Source organism: Mastomys coucha, unplaced genomic scaffold, assembly GCF_008632895.1.
Source record: "Mastomys coucha isolate ucsf_1 unplaced genomic scaffold, UCSF_Mcou_1 pScaffold21, whole genome shotgun sequence".
Taxonomy (NCBI): Eukaryota; Metazoa; Chordata; class Mammalia; order Rodentia; family Muridae; genus Mastomys; species Mastomys coucha.
Window position 1 is genome coordinate 139,187,026 of NW_022196904.1, and position 16,584 is coordinate 139,203,609.

At 37.6% G+C, this 16,584-nt stretch overlaps 1 protein-coding gene across 1 annotated transcript in view; it reads right to left on the reverse strand.

Moving 5' to 3' along the window:
- Positions 1 to 16,584, reverse strand: part of LOC116101398 (solute carrier family 22 member 19-like) — a 41,491-nt gene that overhangs the window by 20,067 nt on the left and 4,840 nt on the right. The window contains 1 exon segment of the mRNA XM_031384976.1: positions 1,431 to 1,540. Coding sequence (XP_031240836.1) covers positions 1,431 to 1,540 — 110 coding nt within the window.

Consider the following 16,584-nt stretch of genomic DNA (forward strand, 5'->3'; position numbering starts at 1 on the left):
AAACCAAACCGTAGAGTGTATGGAGGGAAGGACCACTAGGAAAGAGTTTAAAGAAAGACTGGTGTTAAATGGAATAAAGGATATGGTGACTTTATGGAAAGACACCACCCAGATAAGTTTCAAACACATGAAAAGGAATTAACTAAAAGCTTAGGGTCTGGTGTGTGGCAAACTCCATTTATCTCTGCACTTGAGAGGGAGGGGCAGGCATATATTTGAGTTTGAGCCTGGTCTACAGAGCAAGTTCCAAGACATCCAAGCTTAGTCATTGAAGGAAACCACTGAAAAAGGAAAACTTGTGAAAATCTATTTAATTGAGGGGGCATGTTTTAGCCCCAGCAAGCAGCCCAACTTGGTAGCTTTGGCCATGTGGCTCTTGCTTTTGAGTTAAAAAATATAACAAAAGGGTTATGAAATCTCCCTTCACAACTAAGTAAAGCTGCTGATTCCAGGTATATGTTAGGGGAATCCATGCATGGAGGCCTAGAGAAGCCATTGTGTGAAGTTGTGAAGGTGAATCCTTGATTTCTTTAAATACCTCAAGATGTTGGAGTTGCCAGAATTGTAGATTACCAGGCAAAAGAGCTGCTAATAGAGGGAACAAGCCCACAAAAAGAAGTGTATTGCAGCCAACAAAACTAAAATATGTTGGAGATCCGAAGATCTTTGATATCAGACAAGGAGAAAAGGAATTTGGAGTTTTCTCAGCCAGTTTTAGGTCTTGCTTTAGTGTATTACTTAACTCCATAAGCTCCCTTGCCTCAATTTTTGAATGATGATATGATATGATATGATATTATGTTTTGGACATGTGTGATCTGCTTTTTCATATTGATTTTATAGGGGATTATAGTAAGGTATTTGGTAAGTCTCAGAAGAGATTTTGAAGTTTGGACTTTTAAATATTGCTGATACTGTGATAGAGTATGGGGAATTTTTTAGTTAGACTAAATGCATTTATGTATTATGATATTACTACAAGACTATGGGAGACAGTGAGTGGAATGTGTTGGTTTGAATGAAAATGCCCCTCATTGGACTATAGGAAGTGGCAGTATTATATTTGTCTTTGTTAGAATATATGTTATTGGAGGAGGTTCACTGGGTGAACTAGGTGTGTCACTGGGTGGTTGGCTTTGAGGTTTCAATAACTCAAGCCAGGTAGAGGAGATCTCTCTTGCTTTTGCCTGTGGATGTAGAAATCTCATTTACCTCATACACATCATGTCTGCCTGCCTGCTACCATGCCTTCTGCCATGATGATAATGGTCTAAACCTCTGAGCTGTAAGTGAGGCTCAATTAAATGCTTACCTTTATAAGAGTTTCCATGATTGTGGTGTCTCTACACAGCAATAAATACCCTACCTATGACACATAACCTGTAGTTGTTGAAAACATTGATATGTAGAGAATGCTGTAAAGAATAGACACTCACTTGTCTGATAAGTGTCCCCCTAAGAAATTTCCTGTCAACACGCCACTCAAGAATATAGATTTAGCCACCGAAATCAGTTCCTGAGATCCACAAACCAGGTCCCACTGGAAGAAAAGAAAATCAGCATGGCTATCTGTCAATGAAATTAACTCAATTTATTCAACATGAGCTTCCAATTTCACTGTGACAGCCCCATCTTCCTCTCCAGCTTAATTTTCATCATTACCTGACTTTTCCATTCAGCTACAGCTTAAACAAACCTGTTTCCAGGAATCTTCCTATAATTCTGTAGCTTATATTTGTAACCTATGCCAAGAGATGCTCATATATTGTAACCATTGCCTGATTTGATATTATTATTATTATTATTATTATTATTATTAATTATTATTATTGTATTTTATATATCACTGCATGGTTTCTTCAAAGTCTCCCCTTAGGGTAGATTTCAGATAAAGCCTGATTCCTGTTTTTTATTTTATTTATTTACTTGAATACTTTTGGCAATACTGAAAATTGGACTTAGACCCTATACACAAGTGGAATATACTAGTAATTACTCACATTCTGGTTTATAAAAGAATACAAATTACTGAGAGTTTGTTTTTATTTTTGTGTAACACCCTGTTCTGAATCATGGGCATCACAGGTGCTGCAGATACATTCTGTCGTGAGCCTACATTTCCAGCTGTTACTGTGGCATGTACAATCATATAGATAGTTTAAATTTGCCATCAAAGCAGAATAATGCTGACCTTTCAGAACACATGAACACTTAATCTAACAACTAATCTAACTTGACACACAACAACTTCTTTTAAATACATTTTATTAGTATTTATTTTTAGAATTTTTTTGCATGTCAAACACTGCACAATGATAATTCTATCCTTTTTGTGTTCTACAACTTCCTCTAAGAGGCCTGAGAACACCTTTCTCCAAAACTCTTGTTCTTTTTCTTTTTTTTTTTTTGTTCATATTCTATTGTTTGGTGAATATTGCCTATGTGTGTATTGGGGTATAGACACCCTAGTATTGGCCATACTTCTAAAGTAATACAATAGTCCCTCCCCTAGAAACCATCAATTCCCAATAGATCCTCAGCTAGGGGTGGAGACTCCTGAGATATGTTGCAATTCTACGCTGGAATTTTGATTGGCTTTATCTTGTGCTGGTCTTGGATAAATAATCATTGTTTCTTTGAGTAAACCTATAAGGATGTTTCACCTTCTTTCAAATTCTTTTTATTATTATTAAAAATATAAACTAAAATATAATCATACTGCTTTCCTTCTGTGGTAACTGGAGTATGTACTGTCTCCATCGACTCATGCATTCTAAAGCTTTGTCCATAGGAAACAGCATCATTAGGATGTGTGACAGTGTTTGAGTAGGTTTGGCCTTGTTGGAGGAAGTCTTTCACTGTGTGCACAGGGTTTGAGATCTACTCTTAAGCTATGCCCAATGTGTAACACAGTCACCTTCTGCTGCCTGAAGGTCAAAATGTAGAACTCTCAGCTCCTTCTCCAGCACCATACCTGCCTGCATGCCATCATGTTTCTGACCATAATGATAATGGTCTGAAGTCTGAATTTTAAGTCAGCCACACTTAAATGTTTTTTTTTTATTAGAATTCCTATGGTCATGATGTCTGCACTGCAATAAAAGCCTGACTAAGAGAAGCTGGTCCCAGGGACTGGGATAATTTTTGAGAGTCCTGACCATTTTCTTTGTAGGAATGTATGTTTTGGGACTCTGATTATGGCACAGCCATATCTACTGGGAACAGTGATAGTCCCAAAGCCAGCATAGATGCTTGAGAAAGATCCAGCAAAGCTGAACCAAGTGATACAATCACTATTGTGCAGTCTTCCAGTTTCTGTCATGATCTCCACGTGTTGCTCGGAGGGTTTATATTTTATTTATTTATTTATTTATTTATTCATATTACATACCAATCACCATCCCCTCTCCTCCCAGACCTCTTACACATAGCATCTTCCCTCATTCCTCCTTACCTTTCTCCTTTGAGAAGGTGTGATGTACAACTTGGGATATTGGGTTGATGGAAAATTTCTTATGAATCTCTTGACCATTCTCTTAGGAAAATAGCTTCTAATATTTCCCAAGAAAAGTCCTGAGCATATTACCCCTCTCTCTTTTGGGAGATAGCTATATCTGACCTACTTCAAAGTGTTATTCACACCCTGGAAGTTGTGACTCTAAAGATGCCATAGATCTTATGAGGATCTGACTCCAAGATATTCTTGGTACATATATACTATATACTTACCCAGGAACAAAGTAAACTTAAAAAGGTAAACAGCATTTGTTGAACTAGAGGAGATGGTAGCTGACCAGATTAAAAGCCTTTTCTTGTTTTTCACTCTCCATTAAGAGTTAATAATACAATGCTCAGGACATGACAATCTTTCCAGGCAGGCTTGGAGAGTTTCTTTCTGTCTAGTCCCTTTGAAATCACAAGATTATTAAATATTGGGTTATAGGATTGATATGGATAATGATTTTAAAAGATAATTCTGTTCTGTCACTGTTTATTAATGATGAATAAACTTATGAGCAAGAGGATATTAAATTGCATATCTGGGGACAAAAACGATATAATCTATATTTTGGAACAACATGAATCTATTCCTGTCTACTGAGTTCTGTTTAAACAATGAAGCATTCTGACTGCTAGTCACTCTGGAAGCAAGATTTTCCCAAATCCTGACTGACTCCTCATTTGCCAACTCCTTATGTCCTTTAGGGCACCTGGCCATTTTCAGGGCTGGCCCCCAGCAGGATTAGAAAAGCAGTGGAATACTTGAGCAATGCTTAGTTGGCCATACTAGTAGGAAGGTGGAAGAAAATGCTGCTGTGGGTGACTTGAACTGTGGGGGTGTGACTCGTAGAAGAAGAATGTTAGTATCCGACGTAAAGACTGTTCATCATATTTTGATGAAGAATTTGGCTGCTTTTTGCCCTTGTCTAAAGAGTCTGCTGAAGGCTAATGTGAAACGATTTTGATTAATTGCATTAGCAAACAAAATCTCTAAACAGGCCATGTAGAGTTTATTGTATAAAGTTCTTTTATGAAGAACTTTTTGATGAAAAGGAGGAAACTGACATAGGAAAAATGCAAAATGTATGGTTCAAAGAGAAAAGATGCATCAGGAAGTGAAATGGAGCTAAATCCTGTGTTTAAGGAGATAAACAGTTTGAAGATATTAAGTGAAATAAAGGGAATGATGACCTCAGGGTAAGATCCCAGCCAACTAAGCTTCCATCATGTGAAAGGGAATTAAACTACAGTTTAGTTCAAGACCTGGTGATACATTCCTTAATCCCAGCACTCAGGAGATAGAGGCATGCAAATCTATGACTTTGTGGTCAACAGTTTACAAGACAGCCAATCTTAGGCAGTGAAAAAAATGATAGAAAATAGAAAGCTGGCAAAGATGTGATTGAATAAGCGAACTAGGTTATAGCCCCGGGAATAAGAAAAACTTGACAGATTCAGTCACATAGTTTTGGCTTTAGAGTCAAGAGTAGAAGAAAGGGTTTATGGAAAATTTCATCTTGAAGTAAAGAAAGCTGCTGAGGACATGTGTGTGACATGGTGTCTCAATATGGAGGTCAGATTAGCCACAATGTGAAGCTGTGGAAGGTTGTTATGTGAAACTACATACGTGAAGCCTGGAAGGCCTTGGAACGCTAAGATGTTAGAGATGCCAAAGCCATAGGATACCTGCTGAGGAAAGCTGCCAACAGGGAATGAAAACAGCCCAAGGGAAAGAAGTGTGTTGTAGTCAACAAAGATGAAAAAACTTGGAGATCTGAAGAGCATTTTTGACATCATATGTAGGGTCAGGAGTTGGCCTAGCTGATTTTTTTTGTTTTGCTTTGATCCAGTGTTTCCTCACTATGATCCCATCCCTTGTTTTCAAAAAGAAATCTATGTTCTGTGCCATTATATGTTGGAAATATGTGATCTGAATTTTGATTTTAATTTTATAGGGGATTACAATTAAGAAATTGGATGAGACTCAGAAGAGACTTTGATTTTTGTACTTTTAAATATTGTTAGGACTGTGGGGACTTTTGAAGTTGAAATAAATGTATTTTGCATTATGTTATAGCTACAAGCCTATGGGGATATGCAGTGGAATGTGGTAGTTTTAATAGGTATGATCCCTAAAGTCTCATGTGTTTGAGTGCACAAAGGGAGTGACATCATTAGGAAGTGTGACATTGTTGAAGAAAGTGTGGCCTTGTTGGAGAAAGAGTGTTATTCTGGGGGCAAACTTTGAGGTTTTCTGTTAAAGGTATACCCAATGTGTTACAGAGTGCCTGTCTGCTGCCAGAGGATTATTATATAGAATGCTCAGCTCCTTCTCTACCTCCATTGTCTTCTGACTACCTCCATGATTTCTTTTTTTTATTAGATGTTTTCTTTATTTACATTGCAAATTGTATCCCCTCCAAAACCCCCCCTCTCCCACTCACTAACCCACCCGCTCCCGATTCCCTGTCCTGGCATTCCCCTACACTGGGACATACAGCCTTCACAAGACAAATATCCTCTCCTCTCATTGATGTCCCATCAGGCCATCCTCTGCTACGTATGCAGCTGGAGCCATGGGGTCTCTCCATGTGTACTCTTTGGTTGGTGGTTTAACCATGGGAGCATTGGGAGTACTGGATGGTTCATATTGTGGTTCCTCCTAAGGGGCTGCAAACCCCTTCAGCTTCTTGGATTCTTTCTCTAGCTCCTCCATTGGGGACTTTTTGCTCAGTCCAATGGATGGCTACTATGAGCATCCACTTCTATATTATTTAGATTAGTCAGGTACTGTTAGAGCCTCTCAGGAGACAGCTATATCAGGCTCCTGTCAGCAAGCATTTGTTGGCATCCACAATAGTGTCTGGGTTTGGTAACTGCATATGAATGGGTCCCCAGGTGGGACAGTCACTGGATAGCCTTTCCTTCAGTTTCTGCCCAAAATTTTGTCTCTGTATTTCCTACCATGGTTATTTTGATCCCTCTTCTAAGAAGGACAGAAGTATCCACACTGTGGTCTTCCTTCTTCTTGAGATTCATGTGGTCTGTGAATTGTATCTTGATTATTCTGAACTTCTGGGCTAATATTCACTTATCAGTGAGTGTATGCCATGTGTGTTCTTTTGTTATTGGGTTACCTCACTATGGATGATATTTTCTAGTTTGCCTAAGAACTTAATGAATTCATTGTTTTTAATATCTGAGTAGTGCTCCATTGTGTAAACATATCACATTTTCTGTATCCATTTGTTAAGGGACATCTGGGTTCTTTACAGCTTCTACCTATTATAAATAAGGATGCTATGAACATAGTGGAACATGTGTCCTTATTATGTGTTGGAGCATCTTCTGGGTATATGCCTAGGAGTGGTATAGCTGGGTCCTCAGGTAGTACTGTGTCCAATTTTCTGAGGAACTGCCAAACTGATTTCCAGAGTGGTTGTACCAGCTTGCAATCCCACCAGCAATTGAGGAGTGTTCCTCTTTCTCCACATCCTCGCCAACATCAACTATCACCTGAGTTTTTGATCTTAGCCATTCTGATTGGTATGAGGTGGAATCTCAGGGTTGTTTTCATTTGCATTTCTCTGAATATTAAGGATGTTGAACATTTCTTTAGGTGCTTCTTAGTCATTCAGTATTCCTCAGTTGAGAATTCTTTGTTTAGCTCTGTACCCCATTTTTAATAGGATTATTTGGTTCTTTGGAGTCTAACTTCTTGAGTTCTTTGTATATATTGGATATTAGCCCTTTATTGGGTATAGGGCTGGCAAAGACTTTTACCTACTCTGTTGGTCGCCCTTTTGTCTTATTCTTTGTCCTAATGACAGTGTGCTTTGCCTTACAGAAGCTTTGCAACCTTATGAGGTTCCATTTTTTGATTCTTGATCTTACAGTACAAGCCACTCGTGTTCTGTTCAGGAAAATTTCCCCTGTGCCCATATGCTTGAAGTTCTTCCCTACTTTTTTTTAATATTAGCTTCAGTGTATCTGGTTTGATGTGGAGGTCCTTAATCCATTTGGACTTGAGCTTTGTACAAGGAGATAAGAAAGGATCTATTTGCATTCTTCTACATGGTAACTGCCAGTTTATCCAGCACCATTTGTTGAAAATGTTGTCTTTTTTCCACTGGATGGTTTTAGCACCTTTGTCAAAATCAAGTAACCATAGTGTGTGGGTTCATTTCTGGTTCTTCAATTCTACTCCATTGATCTACCTGCCTATCATTGTCCCAATACCATGCAGTTTTTATCATGATTGCTCTGTAGTACATCTTAATGTCAGGGATGGTGATTGCTCTGGAAGTTCTTTTATTGTTGAGAATAGTTTTCACTATTCTGTTTTTTTTTTGTTGTTGTTATTCCAAATGAATTTGAAAATTGTTCTTTCTAACTCTATGAAGAATTGTTTTGGAATTTTGCTGGGGATTGCCTTGAATCTGTATATTGCTTTCGGCAAGATGGCCATTTTTACTATATTAATTCTGCCAATTCATGAACAGTGGAGATCTTTCCATCTTTTGAGATGTTCTTCGATTTCTTTCTTCAGAAACTTGAAGTTGTTTTCATAGATCTTTCACTTGCTTAGTTAGAGTCACACCAAGGTATTTTATATTATTTGTGACTATTGTGAAGGGTATTGTTTTCTTAATTTATTTCTTAGTCTGTTTATCCTTTGAGAAGAGGAAGGCCACTCATTAGTTTGAGTTAATTTTGTATCCAGCAACTTTGCTGAAGTTGCTTATCAGGTTTAAGTGTTCTCTGGTGGAATTTTTGGGGTCACTTAAGTATACTATCATATCATCTGCAAATAGCTATAATTTGACTTCTTCCTTTCCAATTTGCATTCCTTTGACCCCCTTTTGTGGTCTAATTGCTCTGGCTAGGACTTTGAGTGCTGTATTGAAAAGGTAGGGAGAGAGTGGACAGACTTGTCCAGTTCCTGATTTTAGTGGGATTGCTTCAAGTTTCTCTCCATTTAGTTTGATGTTGGCTACGGTTTGCTGTGTACTGCTTTTACTATATTTAAGTATGGGCCTTGAATTCCTGAACTCTCCAAGACTTTTTTCATGAAGGGGTGCTGAATTTTGTCAAATGCTTTTTCAGCATCCAATGAGATGATCACATGATTTTTTCTTTGAGTTTGGTTATATAGTGTATTGCATTGATGGATTTCTGTATATTGAACCATCCCCACATCCCTGTGATGAAGCCTACTTGATCATGATGTTCTGATGTGTTCTTAGATTCAATTTGCAAGTATTTGATTATTTTTGCATCAATATTCATAAGGGAAATTGGTCTGAATTTCTCTTTCTTTGTTGAGTCTTTGTGTGGTTTTTGTATCAGAATAATTGTGGCTTCATAGAATGAATTGAGTAGTATTCCTTCTATGTATATATTGTGGAGTAGTTTAAAGAGTATTGGTATTAAGTCTACTTTGAAGGTCTTATAGAATTCTGCACTAAACCCATCTGGTCTTGGGCTTTTTATTTTTTTATTTTTTATTTATTTATTTATTTTTGGTTGAGAGACTATCAATGACTCCTTCTATTTCTTTAGGAGTCATTGGACTGTTTAGATTATTTATTTGATCCTGATTTAACTTTGGTACCTGGTATCTGTCTAGAAAATTGTCCATTTCATTCAGATTTTCCAATTTTGTTGAGTATAGGCTTTTGTAGTAGCATCTGGTGAATTTTTGGATTTCCTTAGGTTTTGTTGTTACGTCTCCATTTTTATTTCTGATTTTATTGATTTGGATACTGTCTCTATGCCCTCTGGTTAATTTGGCTATGGGCATATCTATCTTGTTGATTTTCTAAAGAACCAGCTCCTGGTTTCATTGATTCTTTCTATAGATCTTTTTGTTTCCATTTGATTGATTTTAGCCCTGAGGTTGATTATTTTCTCTTGTCAATTCCTCTTGTGTCTATTTGCTTCTTCTTGTTTTAGAGCTTTCAGTTGTGCTGTCAAACTCCTAGTGTATGCTCTCTCTAATTTCTTTTTGGAGGCACTCTGAGGTATGAGTTTTCCTCTTAGCACTGTTTCCATTGTGTCTCATAAGTTTTGATATGTTGTGGCTTCATTTTCATTAAATTCTAAAAAGTCTTTAATTTTTTCTTTATTTTTTTCTTAACCAAGTTATAATTGGGTAGAGTGTTGTTCAGCCCATGTGTATGTGGGCTTTCTTTCTTTCTTATTTTTATTAGATACTTTATTTACATTTCAAATATTCTCTTTTTTTCCTGGTTTCCCCTCTGAACAAAACCCCTATCCAATCCCACCTCCCCATGCTCACCAACCCACCCTCTCCTGCTTTCTAGCTCTGGAATTCCCCTACTCTGGGGCAAAGAGCTTTCAAAGGACTAAGGGCCTCTCCTACCATTGATGACCAACAAGGCCATCCTCTGCTACATATGCAGCTGGAGCCATGAGTCCCACCATGTGTATTCTTTGGTTGGTAGTTTAGTTACTAGAAGCTCTGGGGGTCCTGGGTAGTTCATACTGTTGTTCCTCTGATGAGGGTGCAATACCTTTCAGCTTCTCTGTCCTTTCTGTAGCTCCTACATTGGGGATCCTGTGCAGAGTCCAATGGATGGCTGTGAGCCTCCACTTCTTTATTTGTTGGGCACTGGCAGCGCCTCTCAGGAGACAGCTACATCAGGCTCCTGTCAGCAAGTACTTGTTGGTATCCACAATAGTGTCTGAGTTTGGTGATTATATATGGGAAGGATCCCCAGGTGGGGCAGTCTCTGGATTGTCCTTCCTTTAGTCTCTACTCCACATATTGTCCCTGTAACCCCTTTCATGGGTATTTTATTCACTCTTCTAAGAAGGATCTAAGTATCCATATTTTGGTCTTACTTCTTCTTGAGTTTCTTGTGGTTTGTGGGTTGTATCTTGGGTATTCTGAGCTCCTAGACTAATATCCACTTATCAGTGAGTGCATACCATTTGTGTACTTTTGTGATTGGGTTACCTCACTCAGGATAATATCCTCCAGATCCATTTATTTCCCTAAGAATTTCATAAATTCATTGTAATAGCTGAGTAGTACTCCATTGTGTAAATGTACCATATTTTCTGTATCCATTCCTCCGTTGAGGGACATCTGGGTTGTTTCCCTTTTTTGGCTATTATAAATATGTCTGCTATGAACATAGTGGAGCCTGTGTCCTTATTACATGTTGGAGGATCTTCTGGGTATATAGCTAGGAGTGATATAACTGGGTCCTCTGGTAGTACTATGTCCAATTTCCTGAGGAACCACCAAAGTGATTTCCAGAGAGGTTATATTAGCTTGCAATCCTACCAGCAATGAAGGATTGTTCCTCTTTCTTCACAACCTTGAAGGCTTCTGATCTCACCTGAGTTTTTGATTTTAGCTATTCTGATTGGTGTAAGGTGGAATCCAGAGTTGTTTTCACTTGCATTTCCCTGATGATTAAGAATGTCGAACATTTCTTTAGGTGCTTCTCAGCCATTTGGTATTCTTCAGTTGAGATTTTTTTGTTTATCTCTGTACCCCATTTTTTAAGAGGATTATTTGGTTCTCTGGAGTCTAACTTCTTGAGTTTCTTTGTATATATTGGATATTAGTTCTCTGTCAGATGTAGGATTGGTAAAGATGTTTTCCCAATTTGCTGGTTGCTGTTTTGTCCTATTGACAGTGTCTTTTGCCTTACAGAAGCTTTGTAATTTTATGAGGTCCCATTTGTCAATTCTTGATCTTAGAGCATAAGTTATTGATGTTCTGTTCAGGAAAATTTCCCCTGTGCCCATGTGCTCGAGGCTCTTCCCTACTTCCTTTTCTATTAGTTTCAGTGTATCTGGTTTTATGTGGAGGTCCTTGATCCACTTGGACTTGAACTTTGTACAACGAGATAGGAATATATTGATTTGCATTCTTCTACATGCTAACCTCCAGTTTAGCCAGCACCATTTGTTGAAAATGCTGTCTTTTTTCCACTTTATGGTTTTAGTTCCTTTGTCAAAGATCAAGTGACCATAGGTGTATGTATTCTGGGTCTACAATTCTATTCCATTGATCTACCTGTCTGTCACTGCACCAATACCATGCAGTTTTTTTTTATCACAATTGCTGTGTAGTACAGCTTAAGGTCCGGAATAGTGATTCCCACCAGAAGTTCTTTTATTGTTGAGAATACCTTTCACTATTCTGGGTTTTCTGTTATTCCAGATGAGTTTGCAAATTGCTCTTTCTAAGTCTGCGAAGAATTGAGTTGGAATTTGATGGTGATTGTATTGAATCTGTAGATTGCTTTCAGCAAGATGGCCATTTTCACTATATTAATCCTGCCAATCCACGAGCATGGGAGATCTTTCCATCTTCTGAGATCTTCTTCAATTTCCTTCTTCAGATACTTGAAGTTCTTGTCAAACAGGTCTTTTACTTGCTTAGTTAGAGTCACACCAAGGTATTTTATATTATTTATGACTATTGTGAAGGGTACTGTTTCCCTAATCTCTTTCTCAGCCTGTTTATCCTTTATGTAGAGGAAGGCCACTGATTTGCCTGAGTTAAATTTATATCCAGCTACTTTGCTGAAGTTAGTTATCAGATTTAGGAGCTCTCTGGTGGAATTTTTGAGTTCACTTAAGTATACTATCTTATCATCAGTGTACTGACTGGTTTTGTGTGTCAACTTTACACAGGCTGGAGTTATCACAGAGAAGGGACCTTCAGTTGGGAAAATGACTCAATGAGACCAAGCTGTGGGGCATTTTCTCAATTATTGATCAAGTGGGGAGGGCCCCTTGTGGGTGGTGCCATCTCTGGGCTGGAAGTCTTGGGTTCTATAAGAGAGCAGGTTGAGCAAGCCAGGGGAAGCAAGCCAGCAAGGAACATCTCCCCATGGCCTCTGTGTCAGCTTCTGCTTCCTGACCTGCTTGAGTTCCAATCCTGACTTCTTTTGCTGATCAACAGCAATGTGGAAGTAAGCTGAATAAACCCTTTCCTTCCCAATTTGTTTCTTGGTCATGATGTTTGTGCAGGAATAGAAACCCTGACTAAGGCAATCAGCAAATAGTGATAATTTGACTTCTTCCTTTCCAATTTGTATCCTTTTGATCTCCTTTTGTTGTATAATTGCTCTGGCTAGGACTTCAAGTGCAATATTGAATAGATAGGGAGAGAGTGGGAAGCCTTGTCTAGTCTCTGATTTTGGTGGGATTGCTTCAATTTTCTCTCCATTTTGATTGATGTTGGCCACTGGTTTGCTGTATATTGCTTTTACTATGTTAAGTATGGCCCTTGAGTTCCTGATCTTTCCAAGACTTTTGTCATGAAGGGGTGCTGGATTTTGTCAAATGCTTTCTCAGCATCTAATGAGATGATCGTATGTTTTTTTCTTTGAGTTTGTTTATATAGTGAATTACATTGATGGGTTTCCATATATTGAACCATCTCTGCATCCCTGGGATGAAGCCTACTTGTTCATGTTTGATGGATTGTTTTGATGTGTTCTTGGATTCAGTTTGCAAGAATTTTATTGAGTATTTTTGCATCAATATTCATAAGGGAAATTGGTCTGAATTTCTCTTTCTTTGTTGGATCTTTATGTGGTTTAGGTACTAGAGTAATTGTGGCTTCATAGAATGAATTGGGTAGAGTACCTTCTGTTTCTGTTTTGTGGAATAGTTTGAGGAGTATTAGTATTAGGTCTTCTTTGAAGGTCTTATAGAATTCTGCCCTAAACCCATCTGGTCCTGGGCATTTTGGTCCTGGGCATTTCTATTTCCTTAGGGGATATGGCACTGTTTAGATTATTTCTTGATTTAACTTTGGTACCTGGTATCTGTCTAGCAAATTGTCCATTTCATCCAGGTTTTCCACTTTTGTTGAGTATGGGCTATTGTAGTAGGACCTGATGATATTTTTTGGATTTCCTCAGTTTCTGTTCTTATGTCTCCCTTTACACTTCTGATTTTGTTGATTTAGATACTGTCTCTGTCCCCTCTAGTTAGTCTGGTTAAGTTTTTATCTATTTTGTTGATTTTTTCAAAGAACCAGCTCCTGGTTTTGTTGATTCTTTGTATAGTTCTTTTTGTTTCCACTTGGTTGATTTAATTCTTGAGTTTGATTATTTCCTGCCACCTACTACTCTTGGGTGAATTTGCTTCTTATTTTTCTAGAGCTTTCAGATATGCTGTCAAGGTGATAGTGTATGCTCTCTCAAGTTTCATTTGGAGACATTCTGAGCAATGAGTTTTCTTCTTAGCACTGCTTTCATTGTGTCTTAGTTAAGGTTTCTATTCCTGCACAAACATCATGACCAAGAAACAAGTTGGGGAGAAAAGGGTTTATTGAGCTTACTTTCACATTGCTGTTTATCACAATGGAAGTCAGGACTGGAACTCAAGCAGGTCAGGAAGCAGGAGCTGATGCAGAGGCCATGGAGGGATGTTCTTTACTGGCTTGCTTCCCCTGGCTTGCTCAGCCTGCTCTCTTATAGAACCCAAGACTTCCAGCTCAGGGATGGCACCACCCACAGGGGCCCTACCCACTTGATTACTAATTGGGAAAATGCTCCACTGGTGGGTCTCATGGAGGCACTTCCCCAACTGAAACTCCCTTCTCTGTGATAACTCCAGCCTGTGTCAAGTTGACACACAAAACCAGCCAGTATACATTGTGTCCCATAAGTTTGGGTATGGCGTCTCTTCATTTTCATTAAACTCTAAAAAGTCTTTAATTTCTTTCTTTATTTCTTCCTTGACCAACTAATCATTGAGTCAAATGTTGTTCAGCTTCCACATGTATTTGGGCTTTTTGTTGTTATTAAAGACCAGCCTTACTCCATGGTGATCTGATAAGATGCACGTGTTTTTTTCAATCTTCTTGTATCTGTTGAGGCCTGTTTTGTGTCTGATTATATGGTCAATTTTTGAGAGGGTACCATGAAGTATTGAGAAAAAGGTATATTCTTTTGTTTTAGGGTTAAATGTTTTATAGATATCTGTTAAATACATTTTGTTAATAACTTCTGTGTCTTTGTTTAGTTTGTTTCCATGACCTGTCTATTGATGAGAGTGGGGTGTTGAAGTCTCCCACTATTATGGTGTGAGGGGCAATGTGTGTTTTGAACTTCAGTAAAGTTTCTTTTATGAAGGTGGTCGCCTCTGCCTTTGGAGCATAGGTGTTCAGAATTGAGAGTTCTTACTGGTAGATTTTACCTTTGATGTGTATGAAGTATCCCTCCTTATCTTTTTTGATAACTTTAGGTTGAAAGTCAATTTTATTCGATATTAGAATGGCTACTCCATCTTGTTTCTTGGGACCACTTGCTTGGAAAATTGTTTCCCTGCCTTTTACTGTGAGGTAGTGTCTGTCTTTGTCACTGTTTATGTATCTAGTCTGTCAGTCTATGTCTTCTTATTGGGGAACTGAGTTCATTGATGTTAAGAGATATTAAAGAAAAGTGATTGTCGCTTCCTGTTATTTTTGTTGTTAGAGATGGAATTATATTTATGTGGTTATCTTCATTTTGCTTTGTTAGAAGAAGGTTATTTTCTTTCCATTTCTAGTTTCCCTCCTTGTTTTGGAGTTTTCCTTTTATTATCCTTTGGAAGGCTGGAGTTATGGAAAGATATTGTATGAATTTGGTTTGGTCATCAAATACATTGATTTTTCCATCTATGGTAATTGAGAGTTTTGCTTTGTACAGTAGCCTGGGCTGGCATTTGTGTTCTCTTAGGGTCTGTATGACATCCACCCAGGATCTTCTGGCATTCTTAGTCTTTGTTGAGAAGTCTGGTGTAGTTTTGATAGGACTGCCTTTATATGTTACTTGACTTTTCCCCCTCACTGCTTTTAATATTCTTTCTTTGTTTTGTGCATTTGGTGTTTTGATCATTATGTGACAGGAGGAATTTCTTTTCTGGTCCAATCTACTTTTGAGTTCTGTAGGCTTCTTGCATGTTCACGGGCATCACTATCTTTAGGTTAGGGAAGTTTTCTTCTATAATTTTGTTAAAGATATTTACTGACCCTTTAAGTTGGGAATCTTCACTCTCTTCTATCCCTATTATCCTTAGGTTGGGTCTTCTCATTCTGTCTTGTATTTCCTGGATGTTTTCAGTTAGAAGCTGTTTTCATTTTGCATTTTCTTTGATTGTTGTGTCAATGTTTTCTATGGTATTTTTTGCTCCTGGGATTCTTCTGTCTCTTGTATCCTGTTGGTGATGCTTGCATCTATAACTCCTGACCTCTTTCCTAGGTTTTCTATTTCCAGAGTTCTCTCTCTTTGTGATATCTTTATTGTTTCTACTTCCATTTTTAGATCCTGGATGGTTTTTTCAATTCCTTTACCTGATTGACTGTGTTTTCCTGTAATTCTTTAAAAGATTTTTGTGTTTCCTCTTTAATGTTTTCTACTTGTTTACTTGTTTTCTCCTGTAATTCCTTATGTGATTTTTGTGTTTGTACCTGTTTTCCTGCGTTCTATTGCATTTCCTTTTTTTTTTATTTTGAAAGTTTATTGATTTTTTTGGATGTACATATTCACAAATGTAGTACATATTGATAGGGTATTTTTGTCATATTCTTTAAAATTTATAAAATATTATAACAATAAAAATGAGTATTATATAAGTTGTTTGATATAAAACAACAATCAATTTAACAGTCTTATGTAGATGCTCATCTATAGCAATAGTGAAAATACATTTTTCTCAATATAAATTTTAAATAACTCCAAACATATTAGCTGTATACTTCAAAACAATACATCACTACTAGTATTTTCTTAAATGAACATAAATATATAAAGTCTTTTTGTTTGTTTTGTATTTAGTAGACTTTAAAATCTTGGCTCTTATTGTGGTACAAGCCCAACATAAGAACAATATTTAGACATTGGGTTTCATTGTAATAAGGCTGTACTTCAGTGACCCTCACATCACCAAAGGATTTTACCTCCATCGTAGCTAAGCTGACAGTTGATAGTTCTGTGCACCAAGAAATGAATTGTAGGCTCATTTTTTGGATACGGATTTCCTGCTATGGTCAAAACTATTTGACTTGAGTGAGTGACTTTATTCTCAGCCCACAGAGAACAG